Source organism: Branchiostoma lanceolatum, chromosome 7, assembly GCF_035083965.1.
Source record: "Branchiostoma lanceolatum isolate klBraLanc5 chromosome 7, klBraLanc5.hap2, whole genome shotgun sequence".
Taxonomy (NCBI): Eukaryota; Metazoa; Chordata; class Leptocardii; order Amphioxiformes; family Branchiostomatidae; genus Branchiostoma; species Branchiostoma lanceolatum.
The window spans coordinates 1298467-1319012 of NC_089728.1; the positions used below are offsets into that span (position 1 = coordinate 1298467).

Genomic DNA, 20546 nt, shown 5'->3' on the forward strand with positions numbered 1-20546 from the left:
CACATCCTACTGTAGAGAGCATCTCTCTCTCCCAACATCTACTGATGATTAACACATTCCTGACAATTTCATATTTTTGACACCTATGTAAAAATTACGTGTGACTGCAGTGTTGCAAAATTGTAGCCAAACCAGTCTGGGGACGTGTTCAAGTTGCCACAGTTTTTAAATTGCAACAATCCAGCCTTGTTTGGGTGGGACCTGCTACTGGTCTGACTTCAATATCATGGTTGACAGACAGCCAATTTGTGAGCAGGCAAGTCAGTGGGGGAGACTGCTAGTGCTGCAGGTGGGCCTGAAATAAGGTTACCCTTTTGGATATCCCCTTGTCTTATGCTTACAGCTAAGCCTGCCCAAAACCCTTCTTTAGTATGTGTCACCTACCAATAAATTGAGTTATGCTAATCGTCTCTTCCTTTCTTGCAGATTTTGAGATCGTGGCACCACACTTGCTCGACGTCAATGGGAATTTCCTCGCGCATGATTGTCATGGCCGACGCCCACCCGGATCGACCAATCAGGATCAAGCCTTCCACGTGAAGCTTCGCGGGCACGGTCAAGACTTCCACGTGGAGCTCCGACCCAACCACAGACTTCTCGCGCCCGGATTCGCCGTCCACCGCCGCCGGAACAAGGCCACGAAAGTCGAAAAATACGACCAATCGAAACACTGCCACTTCCACGGGACGCTCCTTTCGCACGGAAACTCCTCTGCGGCCATAAGCACTTGCGACGGACTGGTAAGTACCAGTAGTACTTATAAACATGTCTCCTCCTGCAATAGATACAGGACTTGTGTTTGTGCATTCAGTGCACACAATTGGTGCAGTCTACCATGAGGAGGGGTGCATTTGCTTGAACAGATGGCTTTCTGCAGGCCGGTCCTTTCACTGGGCCGGCCGTGTTTGCTCCTGTGCTGAAAGGTTATACCAAACAATATCTAACACACTGTATTTGTTTCCAATTATTGTAAGCGGGGTCTGTGCGGGGCGTTTGTCCCTTTACCGGACGGGGGCTTATCCAGGGTCGGGGAGAACAATTCGTTTAGGACCTCATTACTGAATAGTTGCCACTCTCGGTGAGAAGTATAAATAAACAGGTGACAGCGCAGTGAAAGGGGAGGGGGTGCTTGTCCCCACCCTGGCTTTCGTGCTCGTAGCGGGGCTTTGTGCAGGGAAGACATGCTTGCTGTCGGAAAGGGATTTTGATTTTCTCATGATATTGGGGGTTTCTTCTGTTAGCCTTTTCTTGACTGCAGAGGCCTATATGATATTGTAGTATAGTTGAATTTTCTTTTTGAAACTTAATTTTGTGAGCTTTTGCTCTTTTTTTGGGAAAACGCCAGTTGTGCGTTGTGCCAACATTAGGTATCAAAAGAAATACCAAAGAAGGCTCCTTATAGTGTATATATCGATGAAGGTTAGACATCCTTTGTAGAAGATACAACGCAAAAGTTACTCAAGAAACTGGATAGATTGTGTAAACTATCAGACGTTTCAGGTAGCTTCCACTACCTTTCATCGGTGACTTATACATTATATTACCTGTGCTCTGTTACTTGTTACTCTAAGATAGGACACCACTTGGACGGGTGCCCAAGGAATCTTAAGTATGAGATTAGGGTATCAAGATGTGGATAAGATATCTTTAGAGCCTAAGACCCGCCAGGAAAAACTGTTGGTCGTCTCCCTGAAGGATATTCTATACTGTAAACATTTGTCTAATCATTCCACACGTTTACTTTTGGCATAGCTTCACTGTTACAAGGGCCCCCTGGAACATGGACACATTGTTTGCTCTATCTCAGTATTGTCATTCTCCTATTTATGTTCGTACCCTTCAAGGTCACAGTCATACCCCGCCGATGATATCCCGTGTTTTCTTGGCCGGGCTGTTGTTGTTTTTATGCGGAGGGTTCTGTCTGACATGTCGGTGTAAATCCGCTAAGCAGACTTTACCGCCCCTCCCCTGCTGCTTCGCCATGCTGTAATGGTGAGATAATTACAGGGTCCCGTCTCCCCCCTAGTGGGGCCGCACACACTGGAACAACCCCCCCTGGTGAGACCCTACATGTTGAAAAACCCCCCCTGCTAGGCTGTTTTGCTACTGGCTTTTGTTAATTGTTTTATCCAGACAGATTTTATTACAGACTTGGCTACGGAGTCTTGGAAGGCCGGGCCAAGATTTTGGAGGAGGAAGGTTTCCAAAAGGTACTTAGCAGCTGGCCGATGTTTCGGTTGTTTGAAAGTTGCCGCTGCCGTAAGGGACTTCTCACAACACCCTAACATTTACAGAGTAGATTTAGTTGCAGAGGTTTTTCCTCCCTGCTGCCGAAACCTATAACCAATAGAATGCGGTGCCAAACAGCTACCTTAGAAGTAGGCAGAATGTGCTGACAGAAAAAAACAGTAACTTTTTTCTTTACATTGTGATTAAACCAAGGAGGTTGATTTTGCCTACTGTAGATCTATTTCAGTGAGAAATGTTGTATTAAAGTAGAAAGTATTTTCAGTTCAGGGTCAAGCCATATGTCTGTATTAGATTGGCCAAGTCAGAAATCTCAGTTCTAGAGCGACCCAAAAGTCTGCCTGAGGGAAATAACTCATTATGGCGATACCAATTTAATTAGTTGTTTCATTTGCTTTGAAGCCCTGAGCAGTTGAAGAGGAACAATTTTTTTATAGTTTTGGACCACAACTTTGCAGTGTAAATGATTATTTTTGCTAAGAAGCACTTGGTTTATCTTTCCAGTCTTTGTTTTTCCTTAGTGCTTGTACTTTTTCCACACTAAAGACGTTAGGAAACAGGCAATAGGATTGATATGGCCCTGCGTTGACTGATGAATTTTCACCCCAGGACAGTAAACGTCCTTTCAGTGATGGATGCCGGCCGCACCCTTCGGCAAATCCTCATCTGCAGGACTTCCCCTGCGCATACCTGTGCCCACCACTTGCCCAACCTCCAAAAAAGGTCTGCAACCCCTGCAGTCTTTCTCCTAGCCAGGGTGTCACACCCCCAATCTCTAAAGTATCTATCATGCCATATATATTTCTGAGAATATTTTAGAGATTGGAGGTCTGGCATCCAAGCTACCTTTCCCCTGTGCATACCTGTGTCCACCCCTCGCCCAACCTCCCATACAGGTCCACAACCCCTGCAGTCTTTCCCCTAGCCAGGATGTCAGACCCCCAATCTCTAAAGTACTGGTATCTATCATGTGATATATACTTGGAGTATCTCTCAGACAAAGGTCTGGCATCCAGTCTACCTTTCCCCTGTGCATACCTGTGTCCACCCCTCACACAACCTCCTACACAGGTTCGCAACCCCCGCAGTCCTTCCCCCTAGCCAGGATGCCAGACCCACCATCTCTAGACTAAAGTATCTATCGTGTGATGTATACTTTAGAGATTGAGACTCCAGGTTTAAGAGATGCTTTTGGAGTCTGGCACCCAGGCTACCTTTCCCCTGTGCATACCTGTGTCCACCTCTCGCCCAACCTCCCATACAGGTCGGCAACCCCGTCTGGGGGGAAAACAGAGCCACATGGAGAAACTACAAACATGTCTGGACGGGAGACGTAAAATTTCACCTGCTCCTGACAAGGAAGACCTGAGGGTTCGACCCCGCTGCCCTTGAGAGTCTTTCTGTCGTCCTTTTTTGCCTCCTAGTGAAAGGAAAACAATCACTTTCCCTGCTGACTGTCAAACACTGCGTTTTTTGCTGTGGTGGCTACGGTTGTCATCAAGAGTTAGGTTGCATTTGATATTTACAATGATTGTGTTTACTTTAAAGACCCATAGCTCATGCTATCTTTCTTTTCCGTGGGGCATGTGCTACTGTAACAGTTCTGCTAGTAGGTATGAGTACTAAAAATGTACTCACAAGCAAAAAAAGTTGAGTGTAATCTGTTGAAAGTGGGCATTCTGAGCTCTAAGCAGCTCTCTAAGAGTCTAAAGAAAGACAGTGATTGTACAAGACACCAGCAGTCACCAGCAAAGCAACTCAAGCTGCCAGTCAGGCCAGGAGACAGCAGACGTTGTAAGATTAGACGTGACAAGGCCATTAAGGAGTGACACAGAAAGGTGGGTTCACCTTAACAGTGTCACCTCCGCCCCGTGAAAGCTGAAGTGGCTCGCGACTCCCTCCCGTAACAACAAACCCGATCTATTTTGACTGATTCTAAAGCCTGTACCATGTTTCTCAAACATTTCACATTACAGATTTCCTAATTTGATTCACTTGAAAGACATTGAAGTATGAGAATTTGAAGGATATGTTTCAATTACGGAGACATTTCGGGCTCGACTGTATTCATACCCACAACAACAAGCCAGCCTCTGTCAACAGCTGGTCTCAAAAAGCGGTAAAACAACCCCGTCCCAAAGTCATTGTCGTCGGAAACCGGCTCCATTGTGGCAGGCAGTTGACAAAATAAGCAGAGAGGCACTTGCCTGGTCCGGGTGTCCTTTCTTTCGTTGGTGGGGTGAAAACCTGCGCGCCCTTGTTGTGGGTGGGGAGGAAACAGTCGGCTACTGTGCGGCGCGTTGACACAACAAGCGACGGCCACTTCTCGAACCAACTCGTCCATTTGCTGCGGGTCTGGCACAGCACAGGTGCAAACGGGGGGCTGGGAGGGAAAATGTAGGACAAGACCGTCTTCGCTATTTTGACCACCAACAGTAGTTTTGTCTCGCCCGATGGACAGAATGGCGGTTACAAATCACAACATGTTTTCAGACATCCAATCTCCGAGCTCCGGGGGGAAAGTGAACTAAGGGCTTGACAATACACCTGTGTTTGTCATAATATTTTACATGTCTCTGTTGCTTAAAATGGCCAAATCCACAATTTGTTCCTTATTCCCTGCCCCCTGTCTTATTTTTTTCTTGTAGAATGTTTTCTAACTTGTTTTTCATATACTTTTTATATAAAACTGGTGTTTACATACCACTTCATGTCAGATCATTGCCTCTAACTAAATTGCCTTTGATTTTGATAAGCCCCGTCCCTGCACAGTGTTAACGTCTGTGCATCTTATCTATCTGCCCAGTGTCTTCCAAGACAGTCCTGGTGACTAGGCAGGTGTCTCACCTGTCTGTGTGTATCTCTCCGATCACCTGTCACTCTATCCATCACTCCTTCACTCAATCACTCATTCCCTCACTTACTCAATCATGTACCTGCCTTGCTTAAATGGCATAGAGATAAGAAGTTGAATTTCTTTTCATTAAAAGTACCAACGATGCCCTAGGGAGTTCCATATTGTCATGCAGTATTCAACAAGTGAAACACTTGTTTGGGCTGCTCTTATTATTGCTGTAGAAAGTTGCAACTGTGCCTTTCAGAAGGTGCTGTGAAAAGTTTTCCATCTCCAGACTTTCGACAAAGTTATGACTGAGGTTACTATCTCGATTACTACTCTTGACCCCGCCCTTGATGTAAGGCATGGATGAAATGCTAAGCATCCCCATAAGCTCTGCTATTTAATCTCCAATATTACACTAATACAAATAACATTGGTTGCTTTGACATCTGAAAGTGGTTTCCCAAATTACAAGGTCACCATGTCAGAATAGAGACACCAAATTTTATCTTAAGCATGCCTCCGGCTTTCACATTACAATGTACCTTTCTCTTATGAGTTATGTAACAAATATAAACTTGTAGTGCAATGTAGAGAGGTATTTGACTGGAGATTTTGCTTTTTGTGAGGGTCTTGCCAAACGTAACATGTCCGGTGTTGAGATGACTTACAACTTAGAAACACCAGGGCAGGTTTGCCCTAGCCTCCACCAGGCCCTCTTACGGGCGTATGAATCGTAGAATTTGGCAGAAAAAGGAATAATCAGCCAGTAGAGTCAGTCCACAAGCCTGTTAGAATCCGCTGATTATCAAACTTGCTTAGGTGTGCAACGAATGACAGGTTGTTCCATATAGATTGATATAACTAAAGGTCAAAGGAAAGGCTTGCCTAATTGAGCGCTAGCATTTCTGGCATAATAATTACTGTAATTTGTGGGAGTAACCTTTACTTTGCAGTGAGTCGGTGAGAGTAGTTCTCAACCCAGTGCCCTGTTAGGATTTACTGATTATGAAACCTGAAGGGCTTCGATATGGACGTGACGGGTTGTTCCGTGTAATATAACTAAATGTCAAACAAAGGCGGCCTAATTGAGCTGCAGTGATTCTGACTTTGATTTTCGGGGGTAACGCTAGCTTACATCTAAAGCGAAAGGTCGACTCCATGCAGGTAATTGTCAACCCAAAATATTTGTCACAATGTATTCCCTACCAACTTGCGGTTAGGGATGACAGGTTAAAAGGTGTTCAACCTGTTAATCTCTAAGCAGATCTACAGGTGGCAAGGCATCATCAAAAGGGCCAGGAAGTATCCAAAGCCTCGATTTCGATGGATCTGTTTGGAGATAACCTGTGTCCACTACTAGAACCAGCTGATGCAAGAAAAGTTGTTTTGCTCCTGCTGTTGTACTGATTAGTGGAAGCAGGTCCCTTGGGATGTTTCCTGTGTAATGAAGTTGTCAAAGCCTTATGACATTTGAGATTAAAGGGTTTTTAGAACATGCACAATCCTGGCAACAACAGACCGGTCAAAGCTGGTGCAAACAGAAGTTAAACTGATTACTAGAGCCTGGTCTCTCGGGATTCTCCCACATTTGTATGTAATGAAATTGGCAAAGCCTTATGACATGTGAGATCATTTTTATTAAATGTCAAACACCGTGCCAATAACATGCAATACTATACTCTCAAGTAAAAGCAGAGGTTTTAGTTGAGGGTTAGTAGTGGTTTCTTTCATTTCCCTTCACTAGTCTGGTATCTACAAGAAGCGTACACCCCCAGAGAAAGGTAGTAAGAAAAAGTTATAAAACTCAAAAGATCGTCAAATACACTACAAACAAATCTGACTGCTACATCTGCCTGGAGATTAGCAACAACAGACCCATCAGGGCTGATACAAGAAGAGTTAAACTGATTACAAGAAGCTGGTCCCGCAGGATGCTTCTTTCTAATGAGCCCATCCAGAGTTAATCCCTACAGACACCTGCTCCTGGCTTAACAAGGCTTAACTTGGGGCGGGGCCATGGTCTCCTATAGATAAGATAACTCCAATGGGCTGAGAGGTACAATGAGCAGGGTTGGGGCAGGTTTGGAGAGCCGGGTATCGAGAATTGAAAGGGAGGATGTAAACACAGCTATCTGCAGCAATTAGCTGCGCAGTGCTTCAAGTGGTTTTCTCCATATGTCCAAATACCTTATCTCCAAGCAGATGTAGGGTGGCTTGTTTTGCATGTGTTTTCACTGTATGACTTTCTTCTGCTGAGATGATGAATGCTAAGTAGAAAGAAATTAAAAAACAAAACATTTTTCAAACAAGCCTAATCATATATCTGCTTGGAAAAAAAATTCCAAACTTTGTTTCCAAAAATTGTCAGTGTACATGTGAATGACTTCCCAGGCTTTTAAAGGTGTTAAGGTTGCATTCTCATGTCTTAAGGTTTATTTCCCCACCTGTAACCCAGGTGTTCTCCAGGTGAGTCCATACCTGTCCTTACTTCAGCTCCACACACACCCGACCTGTTTGTCTCCCATCCCAACAGATCCGTTATAACAACAGTTTGTACAGAAGAGCTGCCGGGGATGCAGGAGGTGGGGGGAAGGGAGATTTATTAACAGCAGTTTGTTTGGACAGAAGCCTTTTAATCTGGGGATGATTCATGGGAAGGGAAAACAGGGGATCTGCTGGTCTGGTGGGTCTCATCGTGGAAAGGTTTATCACTGGATAGAGAACAAGAAGAGCTGTAGGATAGGAGAAAACTTCACTTGGACAATCCTTGGACTCGGTAATTTGAAGGAAACTGTGGAAGATATTTACATGTATGAAGAAGATGGAAGGAAGTCTACTACTGAGTATATCAAAGATAGGTCTTAAATGTAGTAATAGCTGTGTGTCACACTTTGAGGTCTTGGATTCCTTGTTCTTGCATTTGGGATGGAAGAAGTGTTTCTTGGGATGGCTTTGGAAAGTCGAATAACGTTATCACAGCAAGGTGTAGAATCTGAGATCGAAGCTGCTTTGAATGAAAAGAAATGTTTGTTTTGTGTGGGAAAGGAAAGAGATTGTGGTAACCCTTGGAAAAAGATGCTGTAATAGACTATACAAGGTAAAATTAATACCATGCGCAGGCCAATTTTTTTGATTCTGCTAGTTTGACTGTTTGAGAGAAAAGTGAGATACTGTGTGAGACAGTGACAGTGCGTTTTCCACACGGCTTCCTCCCAACAAAGCCACCAGCCACATTTAGCCTTTCAGTTGAAACTCGGGACAACTCCTCTCATGGCCTGGCTGAAAGCTGTACAAAGCCAGCGGCCGCAGCGAGTACTGTATGGGGAGCAGTGACCGTGCCGCTCATCAAACAAGACTCCGTTGTTTGATGTAAATAGATGGGCAGCCCTCCCGCCCGGAGACAAATCTCCGCAAACATTTGTGGAGTCTGTCCGGAACTGGGTGTGCTTTTGGCTGGTGGGGGAATGAAGTTGTGTCTGTGGTAGAATCTTCTTCTTCTGTCAGTCCGTTTAAAAGACTAGGACTAAGGCCACACCAATTTAATATCTTGGTTAACGGATTTTTATTTTCAAAAAAAAAAATTTGTGAAAAAAAAAATTGATGAAAACAGAAGGGTGGCCCAGCCTTCAGTAGCTAATTGAACTATTGGCATAACTTTGTCTTGAATTAATCTTCTTTTTGAAGACTACTTCAAGACATCCTAAATTGTCTTTACCTCATTAACATATCTATTCAGAGTTTTGGTATAAAGCTGGTGTTCTCAGTCCTATCGTTAGTCACTGACGAAAGACAGTGGATACTGTCTGAAACGTCTGACTGTTTCAAAATCTTATCCAGTTGCTTGAGTAATTATTTTTGGCGTATCTTATTACCTGGATGTCTAACCTTCATCAACGCCCAGCCTTCTGTTTTGATGAATTTTTTTTTTCCAATTTTCTTTTTTTGGAAAATAAAAATCCGTTAATCTAGAAATTAAATTGGTGTGGCCTAATGAGAATAAAAGTGCAGAAGCAATGGAACAAGAGAGATGTGTAGTTGCAGTCTTCTTGCCTACTCAGAACTGAATCGAATAACTCGCGGTCACCATTATGAGTGAAAAAATAGCAGACCGTCAGTCGGTCGAATCAGTTCTGGACAGGCAAGATGACTGTGCATATCTCTCTCTTAATCCATTGCTTCTGCATTTTTATTCCTTGTGTCATTGTTTCTACGAAAGCTGCTGTCAGTGGATGAGAGGCAGCCTTTTCTCTTGTGTTTATAAACTTGTGATTTGGAATTGGGTCATCATTCATTTTGTCACAATTCCAGTTTGCTTAGTGGAACTAGAAAGGATTGTGGAGAAAGGGACGTGGGTAAAGGGAAGTAAAGGCTCTGATTCTGTCTCTAAAAAAGTAAGTCTTTAAGATATTCTCAGACAATAAGACAAGACATTGTAGGGTACGTTGGTGGCGACTGACTTGACGTGGTGTCCTTACTGAGGTAAAGGTGTTCAAGGATACGCCGCCAATCTCCGGTGTGCACAGGTAACACCACCGCCGCCCACGCACCTACAGCCTATTCCCTGTCACAAACATTGGTGTTACAATAACTACTGAAACTGATCTCACGCAAAGTTGGTAAATTGTTGTGGCGTGGGATTTCCTAATTCTACAGCCAAAAGTTGTGTGTGAATTCTTCTCCTAATCCAAACTAGTCTCCAACCAGACCCAATGGATTGCAAAGACCGTATCCAACTGGAAGAAGGAGCTTGTAATGCAATCCAAGGGTTGCAAAACGTACTTCCTCTGCCAGTTTGATACGTCTTTCTGCAACCTATAGATCTGCTTGGAGATTAAATCCAAACCACATCCCAGTCCTGGAGAGAGCAGAAAGGATCCCAGCACAAAAATTTACTGTTCTAGTTTCTGTTTGTAGCAGTCTTGCTCAACCCCAGCATGAACACAACTAGGTCGATCTGGACACTTCTGACTACAGGGACCTCATTTCCTTATCAGCAACTTAAGAATGTCATGATAAGGAGGGTCTGGGTCTCCTGAAGACCTTTTGTGGGGAAGGAGGAGGCTGACAAAAGACTTGTGTCTTAATTAGCCGTGCTTGGGACAGTTCCTAAGGAGACAAATGAACACTTCTTTATATATTTATTTCAATTAGCCCACTTGTTTCAGGAGTATCTTATCTGGAAGTTTTGTCTTATCTGGGAGTGGCCTTGCTCTATTTATAGCGTGGGAACTAAAGACTGTCTTCTCTAGGGTGTGATCCAAGCAGGACGAATTTAGAAGTTTCTCTTGATATCCTATGAGTTCTTAGATAGTTTTAGATAAAAGAAAGGGACTAGAAGGGATGTTGTTTTGGGTGATGGGACACAAACGTTCAATCAGATAATTGTGGTAACAGTATGACAATTGAAGTTAGGGCAAAATAAAGATTTTGCATCAATTCATATATAGATATTGCATACTGCCCTTTATCTGTTGCTCCTATCATGATATTTTGAAGTATGTCAAATTCTAAGTATTTGGCACTCAAAATTCCCCAGTGCAAGCCATTGACTCCTGAAGGACCCCTCCGAGACGTAGAGGACTCTTCAAGATTCCTTACAAATCAAGATAGTTATCGGCACAGAATGCACGAGCCGCCTCTAAAACACAGCTTAGCAACACAGTGTGGTTTGGACATCCTCTCGATAAGGGAAGTTTGCGCAAGCGAGGCATTTATCTTGCAATTGTTTTTAAGGTCTGCAAATTCGTTAACCTTTGGCCGAGACACAAGAGATAACGAGGATATGCGTACCGGTTGTTACCGACAGCGACGGCATGCGTGGTTCGTACCACCGGCGTGTTTTCTGGCAGGGCTTCTGTTGTGTCTTTTCGCATATTTGTTTATTTCAGTTCACAACGTGAAAGGGAGGGCAAAGCACCTTAAAGTTTACAAATACCGATCCCTGAACAGTTTGTGATTTATAAATGTAACATCTGACAGGTGTTTTCTTTACATAGTGTCTGTTTAGATGATTTATATCATAGTATTTTTGCATGTGCCAAGAATTAATTGAAATGTCTTTTACACATGCGTAAGGACATTTTCAAGCTGTAGGAATGACAGGAAATAACCTAGCGTCTCCATAAAGGTATGGACTAAATCACACTAAACGGGTCTCAATCCCATGAGTCAAAATGGTTGGTCAGCAGAAAATAAATGTACATGTATGTGCTCCTTTCCTTGTCCACTTTTTACCTCTAACGATTGATATTTACCAACGATAATGATACACGGGAACTTTTTGCACTCCTATCTGTGGTGCCTGATAACTGAGATGGCTCAGGTGATTCTTGTCTGTCTTGAGTGTTTTTCTACATTCTTTGTACAGTAGCATGACCGGTGCAGTCACAATTCATCGCTTTGTTTCGTGGCAAATTTGTAGAGAAAGAAAAATGTCAGTTTGCCAACTTTTGTTTTAATTTCCATATTTTGTGACAGTTAGACAGCAAGTGGGGTTAAATTGCAAGTATCTTCTTCAGAGTGCAGACCCATGCTTGCATTACAAGTCGAAACTCAACAGACCATATTGAACGTCTTATCTGCCCAGTGGTTCCTGGTTGTCGTTGGTTACGCGCGCGTTCGTCTGCGTGTGCTCACAAACACGTGGGGAGGGAAACGTGTGTCTGGCCATTGTGCGTACTTCCCCCCCAGACCAAACGTACGCGTGTTGATCCTGTGTGCAACCCAACAGAACTGTCCCTGTCCTTTCCTGTTGTGGTGTTATTCCCAAGGCAACACCAATCTACTCTCCAAGCAGAGGACGGGTTCCGGCAGGGTTTTCTACGTGTTTTTAGGCGTTTTTGTCGAGCTTTCTACTTTTTCAATTTTTTTGGTCTCTATAAACCCAAATGAAAAAGTAGAAAGCCCGACAAAAACGCCTAAAACACGTCAAAAAACCTGCCCAAAACACGTCCTCTGCTTGAAGAGTAACACCAATCCATTTCCTTGCACATTTTGAGGCTTTTCAAAAAGGAAGAGGACTGGGAAGAAAAGTTAATCCTGAACGAATGCACTTCCTGAAACCATGGTACAAAGTTTCATTTTGATCAAGTTCTGCATTTTAGATCGGAGAACTTGAAGTAAAAACCTCAGGAACCAACACGTTGAATTGGTTTGGCCTTACCAAGTGGGCTCTGCACACATGCGCCCTTCCTACAGCCCAACCTGTAAACAGCTGATGTTTCGGGTGATAGCGAGCAATGAAAACTCAGCTGGGCGGTGTGTGACCAGCTTGGGAAGGAATACAGTCCAACCTGCACTAGGGCCCACTTGTGTATATCAAGGGCCCCGGCCACTGACAGTCAGACCTACGCTAGTGACAACTTCTGTATCAAGGACCCCCTGATCATTGATATTCAGTCAAACCTGTACAAGTGACCACCTCTACATAAGGACCACCTGGCCATTGATATACAGTCAAACCTGTACTAGTGACCACCTCTACATAAGGACCACCTGGCCATTGATATACAGTCAAACCTGTACAAGTGACCACCTCTACATATCAAGGATCACCTGGCCATTGATATACAGTCAAACCTGTACAAGTGACCACCTCTACATATTAAGGACCACCTGGCCAGACTCCATCCTCAGTTTGAGGCTCAACCTCCACTTTACCTGTATATGCACTGAGACCTGTTCTAGTGCCCACCTCTACAAAAGTACCACCTGACCATTGCTGTACTGTCAAACGTGTATTAGTGACCGCTTCTGCACAAGAACCACCTGACCATTGCAGCCACTTTTTGAGGTTCTTTCGGTCACTTTTCTAACAGAAAAAGGTACATCATCATGTCCTACCACGTCACAGTGAAATGACTTTTGACCACACTTTGGTAACCCCTTAGGTAATTTTTTCCTTTGTCCATAGTGACAAAAGCAGGACAAAGAATTTCATGTCCTGCCATGCCACCGAAATGACTTTTGACCAGTCGAGACCTGTTTCTCATTACAGAAGAATGTTTTACGACTCTCAATCTGATGGCAATTACTCAGGAGGGTTCTTTGTAAGTAATTTACAACAGGTTACTTTGGGAAGTCATTAAGAGTTATATGGGGGGAGGCGAGAAAAGTGTTTGCACCTCACGGTCTCCTTACACCTGTTTAAGGACACTTCAGGTGGAGCCTTGGGACGAGGGTGCATCTTACCCGCACAGGTGACATGTCTTACCTGAGCAGGTGAACTGTTACGCACACAGGTGGATATCTCCAAGGGTTTGGGCAGGTAAATCTGGAGAAGATAAGGCACTGGTCACTTAAGATGTCCAGTGCTAACTGGTCTCGATGGTGCGAAGGTTTAAGTGGTCGTAACCCTCAAAGTTGGGCAAACTGCCAATTTTTTAACAGTTATAAACACAGTGTAAAACCATAAAAGGTTCACCCCCTCTTATAACAACCCTAGATCTCTTCTTAAGGGGACTTGGGAGTGTCTTGATCTTTAAGGATTTTATTGTATTTTTGTCCTTAAAATTGTTGACTTTCAAAAATCTGCCATGCTGCCTGGATGTTGGCAATACATAAATGGATTTAAGAAAAGATCCACCTAGGAAAAGAGAGACAGTTAATAAGAGGGGAAGGCTTGGATTGGAATACATTCATTCATCCATGAGAAGGTGATTAGTTAAGGAGTGGAATGAAAGAACAGCTTTGTTAGTTACTTCAGGCTGAGTGCCTCTATGGAAAAGCAGAAGAAACATGTTAACTGTAACTTCTCCGGGTTATTGTTTGGCTAATCTCTTTTTGTTAGACACTGATGAATCTCTGGTAGGCGAGTCTTCTTGTCTCTCCGTCCATCTAACCGCAGGCGACTCGGGTCTTTTGTTCCAAGGACGTCCTTTTTAAACTCGCTGGCGCAAATGTAATTTTTTCATCCTGCAGAAATCTTTCTTGACAAAGTTTTCTCGTCTTCTTCAGATTGAGGCTTACGACTGAATTAGAAAAACTCCCTGTTCCGGTATCAAACAGGAGATGGCATCCGATACTGTAGTGTAGAAGACCACCAAATTTGCAAATGCAGGATTTACCAAGTGATAATTGCTATATCTGAAGGGTTAACCTGACAATTTGTAGGGCAATCTCGCATAAGTAGTGTGATTATTACATTTACTCAGTACAGGAGGGAGCCTCTTTAGGACTCATCTTGGTTGGTTAGCTATCTGGAAAACAGGCATGAAATCATAAAGGGCTGTTCTGGGGAAAATATTACCCATGCAAGGATGGGCCTTACCATTTTAATGATTATGAATGATATTGATAATGATAATTACAAGTTCTTGTCGGAAGACTATTTACAAGTAACAGCACAAGAATGACTTCTGATTTGTATGTTTAAACTCTAAAACTAGTTAAAATTGCTAAATCTAAAAATCTAAAACTAGTTGTAGACTACAGATTCCCTATGTCAAGGGTGTTTGCACTCTTTTCAAGGTCAGATCTTTTGTTCAAGGTTGAGTCTAGTAAGGAGCCCAGGGTGTCTCCTGAGTCATGTGGTTAGAGGAAATTACTTGATCGTTTTCCCAGCAGGGAAGGTCGTGTGGTCTCAAGGTCACAGGAGATCTGTAGAGCATGATCTATGGAGGAATCCTGGGATCAAGGATCACCCTTATAAGGACAGTGTTTGTGTGGGGTTCATTATTACTCTTTTCAAGGTCAGATCGTTCCAGGGCTGTCTCCAGGACCAATCCAAAAATCTGAACTTTATGACATGAAATTGATGAAATTGTATTTTTGTGAGCTTAAAATGGCAGATTAACAATGAAATCAACAACATTGACTCCCAAACAATGAGTGGGATGGGAAAAATGTAAAGCTGGAGACAGCCCTGGATCTTTCGTTCAAGGTCAATCTTGTAAGGAGCTCCTGTCAATTCAGGTAATCACCCTCATAGGGCCAGTGTGTGTGTGGGTGGGTGTGGAGGATCAGGTATTAAAACCCAAAACGTTGGTTTTGTGGATTATCCACTGGTTGGGATTGTTTTGATGGGGATTTACCAAACAACACAGAGGTGGGAAATACTGGACTTGTTTAACAGAAGTTGCTTTTTCTATATACAAGAAATCAACTGTTTCCCCAAAAGTACAGATCTACATGATTGGATTGAATATTCAAGAAGATAGTAAGAAGCTATTTAAAAGCCAAAGAAAACGCTTACAGTTAAACCTTCAAAATCCCATTGCAGTTGGCTTAGTTGTAATAATTGACTTAAGTTAAGCCTTAACGCTTTATCAGGTTTGTGGAAGTAAACTAGGAATTCCATTTAACCCTCTCAGTGCTGCCTAACCCCTTAACTGAAACAAATTTGGTGCCAAATGGTTACCTTAGCAGACTGCAGGTTAAAGAAGAATGCAAATCACCACAGTTGCACTGTCCACACATGGCCAGCTTTCGTAAACAGCCGATTGTTGCTCTAAAATAAACCTAAGGAAATGCTGAGGAGCTCACAAACAGGTTGGCATGACAACCAAGACTTCTTTCGTCGCGGTTCTCTTGTGCTGAGCCCATTCTGGAATGCGGTGCTGGGATCGGATGGGGGGACGTCTCATTGTGTGAGAGGTTTTTAGTGTATTTGCAGCTACCCGCGGAACCCAAGGTTTATTCAGGTGTCGAGGGGGGAAAGGGGATCGCCTGTCCTGAGCCCAGGGATGGAAATGTCACCTGTATGTACAGGTTAGCACAGGTAAACTTGGGGATGTCCAGGTATTCCTGATGTCTACCTGCACTTATAACCTGCAGTGGTCCATGATGAAACCAGCATGTGACACAGTCAACACTTGAGAATTTACCTTGACTTCTCATGTAAAGGCATCCAGTTATACAACTTACAGATTACGAGAATTAAAATGATACTATACCAGGAATGTAGTCAAAACTTTTCTTGATGGACTAATAATAAGGGATAGTGGTGCAGGTAAAAGTTGCCTTGTGCAGCAGGTGATTTGAAATGTTACCTGCGCAAAGGCAGATATGCGGAGAATGGTGTTTCGAGCCCTGCTAACAAACCTTATCGGGGCACGACATGCCAAAGCTGTCCCCCGCCCCTTGTTCCTAAACAAGCCGCACAAAGACGGGGGCCGGACTGCCAAATAAAGGGGAGATGTACAGGAGACGCAAGTCAATATTATGTCAAACAACAGCCAGAGAAAAGCTATTACCCAATCTGGGGGAAGACGATCCATTTGATACCACTTGACAGGAAGTGTTTTTTGTTTTAGAGTACGAAGTTGAAGCAGCACGATAGTCTGTTTTAGATGTATGGATAGAAAACAACATCGGGTTTGAATGAAATATGTTTTCTTTTATTTTGCGAGTTAAACCCCGTCGTGATGCAGAACAGGACTAGACTTGTTTTACAGGGGTCTCAATACGGAATGGCCTCAAGGTCAGATCACAACACATGGTACGCCTCCTCTTCAAGATATCCAAGATATCCCTATAAACTACTGAGCGACAGCCTTAACCAACTCTTAAGTCCCTGAATGTTAAGACAGCCATAACCAACTCTTTAGTCCCTGAATGTTAAGACAGCCATAACCAACTCTTTAGTCCCTGAATGTTAAGACAGCCATAACCAACTCTTTAGTCCCTGAATGTTAAGATAGCCATAACCAACTCTTGAGTCCCTGAATTTTAAGACGTTGTCTACAAGACGCCAGCTCTCTTGCAGTGCCAGCTCCCAGTGTTGTGCCCACATGTACCTGCAATATTATACCTCAGGCAAAACACGGACCCCCCAAGGTGACGAAGCCTGTCCTCAATCCCGCTGTCTTTTGTTCGCCTGGTTTAGATGGACTTAGTGTTCAGCTTTGGACGGACTAGAAGGGTTTCCACATAAATGTCTCCAACTTATTACTTCTTGTGTACAATTCTGATGGTGGGTGAAGCAATTCTTACCTTCACTCTGCTAAGGTAGCTATTTGTCGTCAAAATTTTACTGTTTATGGGGTTAGGCAGCAGGGAGAAGGTTAATGCAGACTGAATCACCAGATGCCGGAAACCTGAAACTTTCTTCAAAGTTCTTTCAGTGTGGGATGGATAATGAAGTTTCTTAATTTGTAATGTATCTTGGTGAGCCTCTTGTAATGATGGTGGTTCCAGGTGTGTAACAAACCCTTCATTTGGAAGACCTTGGGAGAGAAACTTTCTTTACAGGCAACTGTTGGATAGATTTTGAAGGTTTCTTAATTTGTAACTTGTCTTGGTGAGCCTCTTGTAATGATGGTGGTTCCAGTTGTGTAAAAAACCCTTCATTTTGGGACTGAGACCTTGGGAGAGAAACTTTCTTTACAGGCAACTGATGATAGATTTTAAATTTTGTAACTTATCTTGGTGAGCCTCTTGTAATGATGGTGGTTCCAGTTGTGTGACAGACCCTTCATTTGGGAGACCTTGGGAGAGAAACTTTCTTTGCAGGCAACTGTTGGATAGATTTTGAAGGTTTCTTAATTTTGTAACTTATCTTGGCGAGCCTCTTATAATGATAGTGATTCTAGTTGTGTGACAGACCCTTCATTTCGGGACTGAGACCTTGGAAGAAACAATGCTGCTCCTCACACGACATCCGAGCTGTCGGTCCGAAACGTGAAACAACTTGATACCTGCTCATTACCTTCCTGTTCCAGACGTCGGGGGCTACAATTACCAAATAAGGTCGGCCTCACCTGTCCCTATTATCACCTGTAATTCCACCTGCTGACAGGTGGTTAGTACTTAAGGCGGGGGACCGATCATTACTGATCACGGGGCGGTCATGAAAGTGTAGTGCCGCCCTCTCCTCCACTCTATTGACTTATGAACTCTCCCTGTGCTTCAAGACAGCGTTCTGTCTCAGAAGTGTCAAATGTCTTGTCCAAAGTCTTCAGATGCTGTGGCCCTCCCCCCACCTCCTTAAGGGACTCTCCCTGAGTAGCTGTGAATGACCATGTCTGAGACTATTTAGGGCAGAAGTAACCAGGTTGAGCCCAGGGCAAACATGGCAGACAGAGAGAGACATTCACACAGATGGAGTAAAGAAGCAAAGAAAAGCCTCCATTGAGGTGAAGCGTGATGCTTTTTCATGTGGCTATCAAACATTACAATGCACCTTTTTTAGCCAAGCACATTGGGTCACCCATTCTCTTATTGATAAGTGTGTAGGATTCTTTTACATATACAGTACCTGTGGAGCCTTAGGCTATTTATCACTAACGTGTTGTAAGAAGGTAGTATAATTTTTTTATGGACTCTACTTAACGTAATAGACCACTTAATAAGCACAGAGGGGCTAGCTTGCATGTAGGGATAATGTGTGTGTATAGCTTGCTACCACTACGTATACGCATACTTTAAAAACATGTTAGCACTTTGAAACGTTACTTCAGAAATAGCTTTGTAAACACATTAAAGGATGGTTAGAAGTCCGGGGTGGTATTTTTAGTGGTTACGGGTCTTCCCTGGGTCACTTCTTGCCTCTGAGATGACCATATGCTGGCCATGGGGTAAGGGTGAGGGTCTGTAGGGGGTTATCTCCAAGCAGAGTGGTGTTTTTAGCAACTTTGTTTTATCCTTTTTGTACATCTTTTTAGTTTTTCTACAAGTTTGAAGTTCAAGGTCCAGGTTGTCTATGTTTCTGGCCTAATACAGAAGATTTTTTTTGCCTTTGGTTGGCCACCTAAAAGCTGAACGTTAGCTAGCCTACACTACACATCTACTCGGAGATGAAAGACAAGTGCAGATCTGCCTTGTAGAAAGTTCAAAGAGATTCCAGCCAGCCTGGGTTTTTGAAGCTGTTTGAAGCTGTGGCCAGGGCACTCTGGGGTCGTGGGAGTCACAGGCCAGACGGGGGTCACTAGGGGTCAACTGTTAACTGCCTGGGGGTCACATGTCAGCCATAGTGATACCCGCAAATGGCAGGGCCAGCGATCCCAACTCTTCACCTCCAACAAGTTATAATGATGGCGGTCTTCACAGAAATAGTTGTGGGATAGACTTGTTATCTTCAATTGCAGAAGGAGCTTTTCATTTCTGTGAATTTACGTATCACATTTTCGAAACTGTTCGTACATACTTTAGAAATGTAACTTCTGTCATTCAGACTTGGACCGTTATGAATTCCATAATATCCGAATGAAAACATTCACTGCAGATCATCGCTTAAGTAGTTTTTCATCCATTCTTTGGCTGGTTTCATTAAGAAAAGGAACACTAGTTTTGAAATAATCAAAAGGGATCCAAAAACTTTTCTTCTTTTTCGACTTAAATGTCTTGATAAGTCAGCTGTCTTGTCCTTCTCAGTTGGCCCATGAACCCCCACCAGCGATCACCTGTCCATTCCAGACCCCCCTTCTGTACAGCCTGCCAGAAGGAATTCTAGAGAGAATTCCCTGTAAGAAAGATGTAATGCTTCTGACATTTTCCTGTCTAATGATTAGTTGCTCTCATCTCTAAGGAATTGAAGAACAGAGCCAGCTCTCTTCCCACTGTATTTCTGCCATGACCAACCATTTAACATCTACTAACATGATGATTCTACAGGGATACATAAGTCCCCAGAGCCCAATGTCCCCAAGTGGCATATGAATGTTACCCAGCTTATTAATGTTAATGGAGGTTACCAAAAAAGCAGCTTATTATTATTTGCATCATTGCAAGGACTTTATTTCTTCTAGTACTCCAATCATTTGTGCAAAGGCTATGCAAATGTTATAACTTTATATTTAGATTTGCAAAGCTCTAATTGGCATTCAGAAAGGTATTTTACCTTTAAAAGTGTAGAAGTTATGAAAACATGTGTAAGGTAGCTTACAAGGACTCTAAGCTGTCTCATCTGGAGGCAAACTGTTTCTAATTGGGAACAGGGAGCTGGTTATGATTTATGTTGATCAGTAACACTAGTGGCCTGACACAGAAATGTGGTCGTGGGAGAAAGACTGTTAGGGACAGGACTCCCAAAAGTTTACTTCTTTTTGTGTTGTCCTATTAAATCAATCTTTCATTTTAGGAATGAATGAATAAAAGAAGGAAGGGGTAGTTTATTTAGCAGCCAGCCTGAATTGCACACTCCCTTCACATGAAAGCTGACTGAAAGAACTATAATTACTGATAAAACAACAAAGATTTTTAAAAATGACTCTAGTCTTGGTCTTGCTAGATTGAAAGTCCATTAAATGAGTACTTAGGATTGTTCAGCCTCAATGATCAGGGGTTCATCAGTGTTGCATAGCCCATGTCTAGAGAGGTCCAGCTCAGCACACCTGTAAACCATTTTACAGGAGCCAACAGTAGCCTCCCCTGGGGAGGAGATGGCTTGACCCAGGTCACCACCCTGGGAAAGAGAGCCTGCCCTTTTGCCCTCTGCCTGGCCAACAGCTGAAAGATGTTCACTTGAAGCTTCCTCCTTCGCAGCATCTCAAGTTCTCAACCTCTCCTTATCTTCTTCTAA

The 20546-nt window shown here is 43.3% G+C and overlaps 1 protein-coding gene across 4 annotated transcripts in view; it reads left to right on the forward strand.

The window, feature by feature from the left end:
• The window catches only part of LOC136438501 (A disintegrin and metalloproteinase with thrombospondin motifs 16-like), a 191343-nt gene that overhangs the window by 87912 nt on the left and 82885 nt on the right, over nucleotides 1-20546 (forward strand). For all 4 annotated transcript variants that reach the window (XM_066433311.1, XM_066433310.1, XM_066433308.1 and 1 more), the window contains one exon: nucleotides 427-740. In XM_066433311.1, the coding sequence (XP_066289408.1) occupies nucleotides 427-740 (314 nt within the window). The remainder of the gene's footprint in view (nucleotides 1-426; nucleotides 741-20546) is intronic.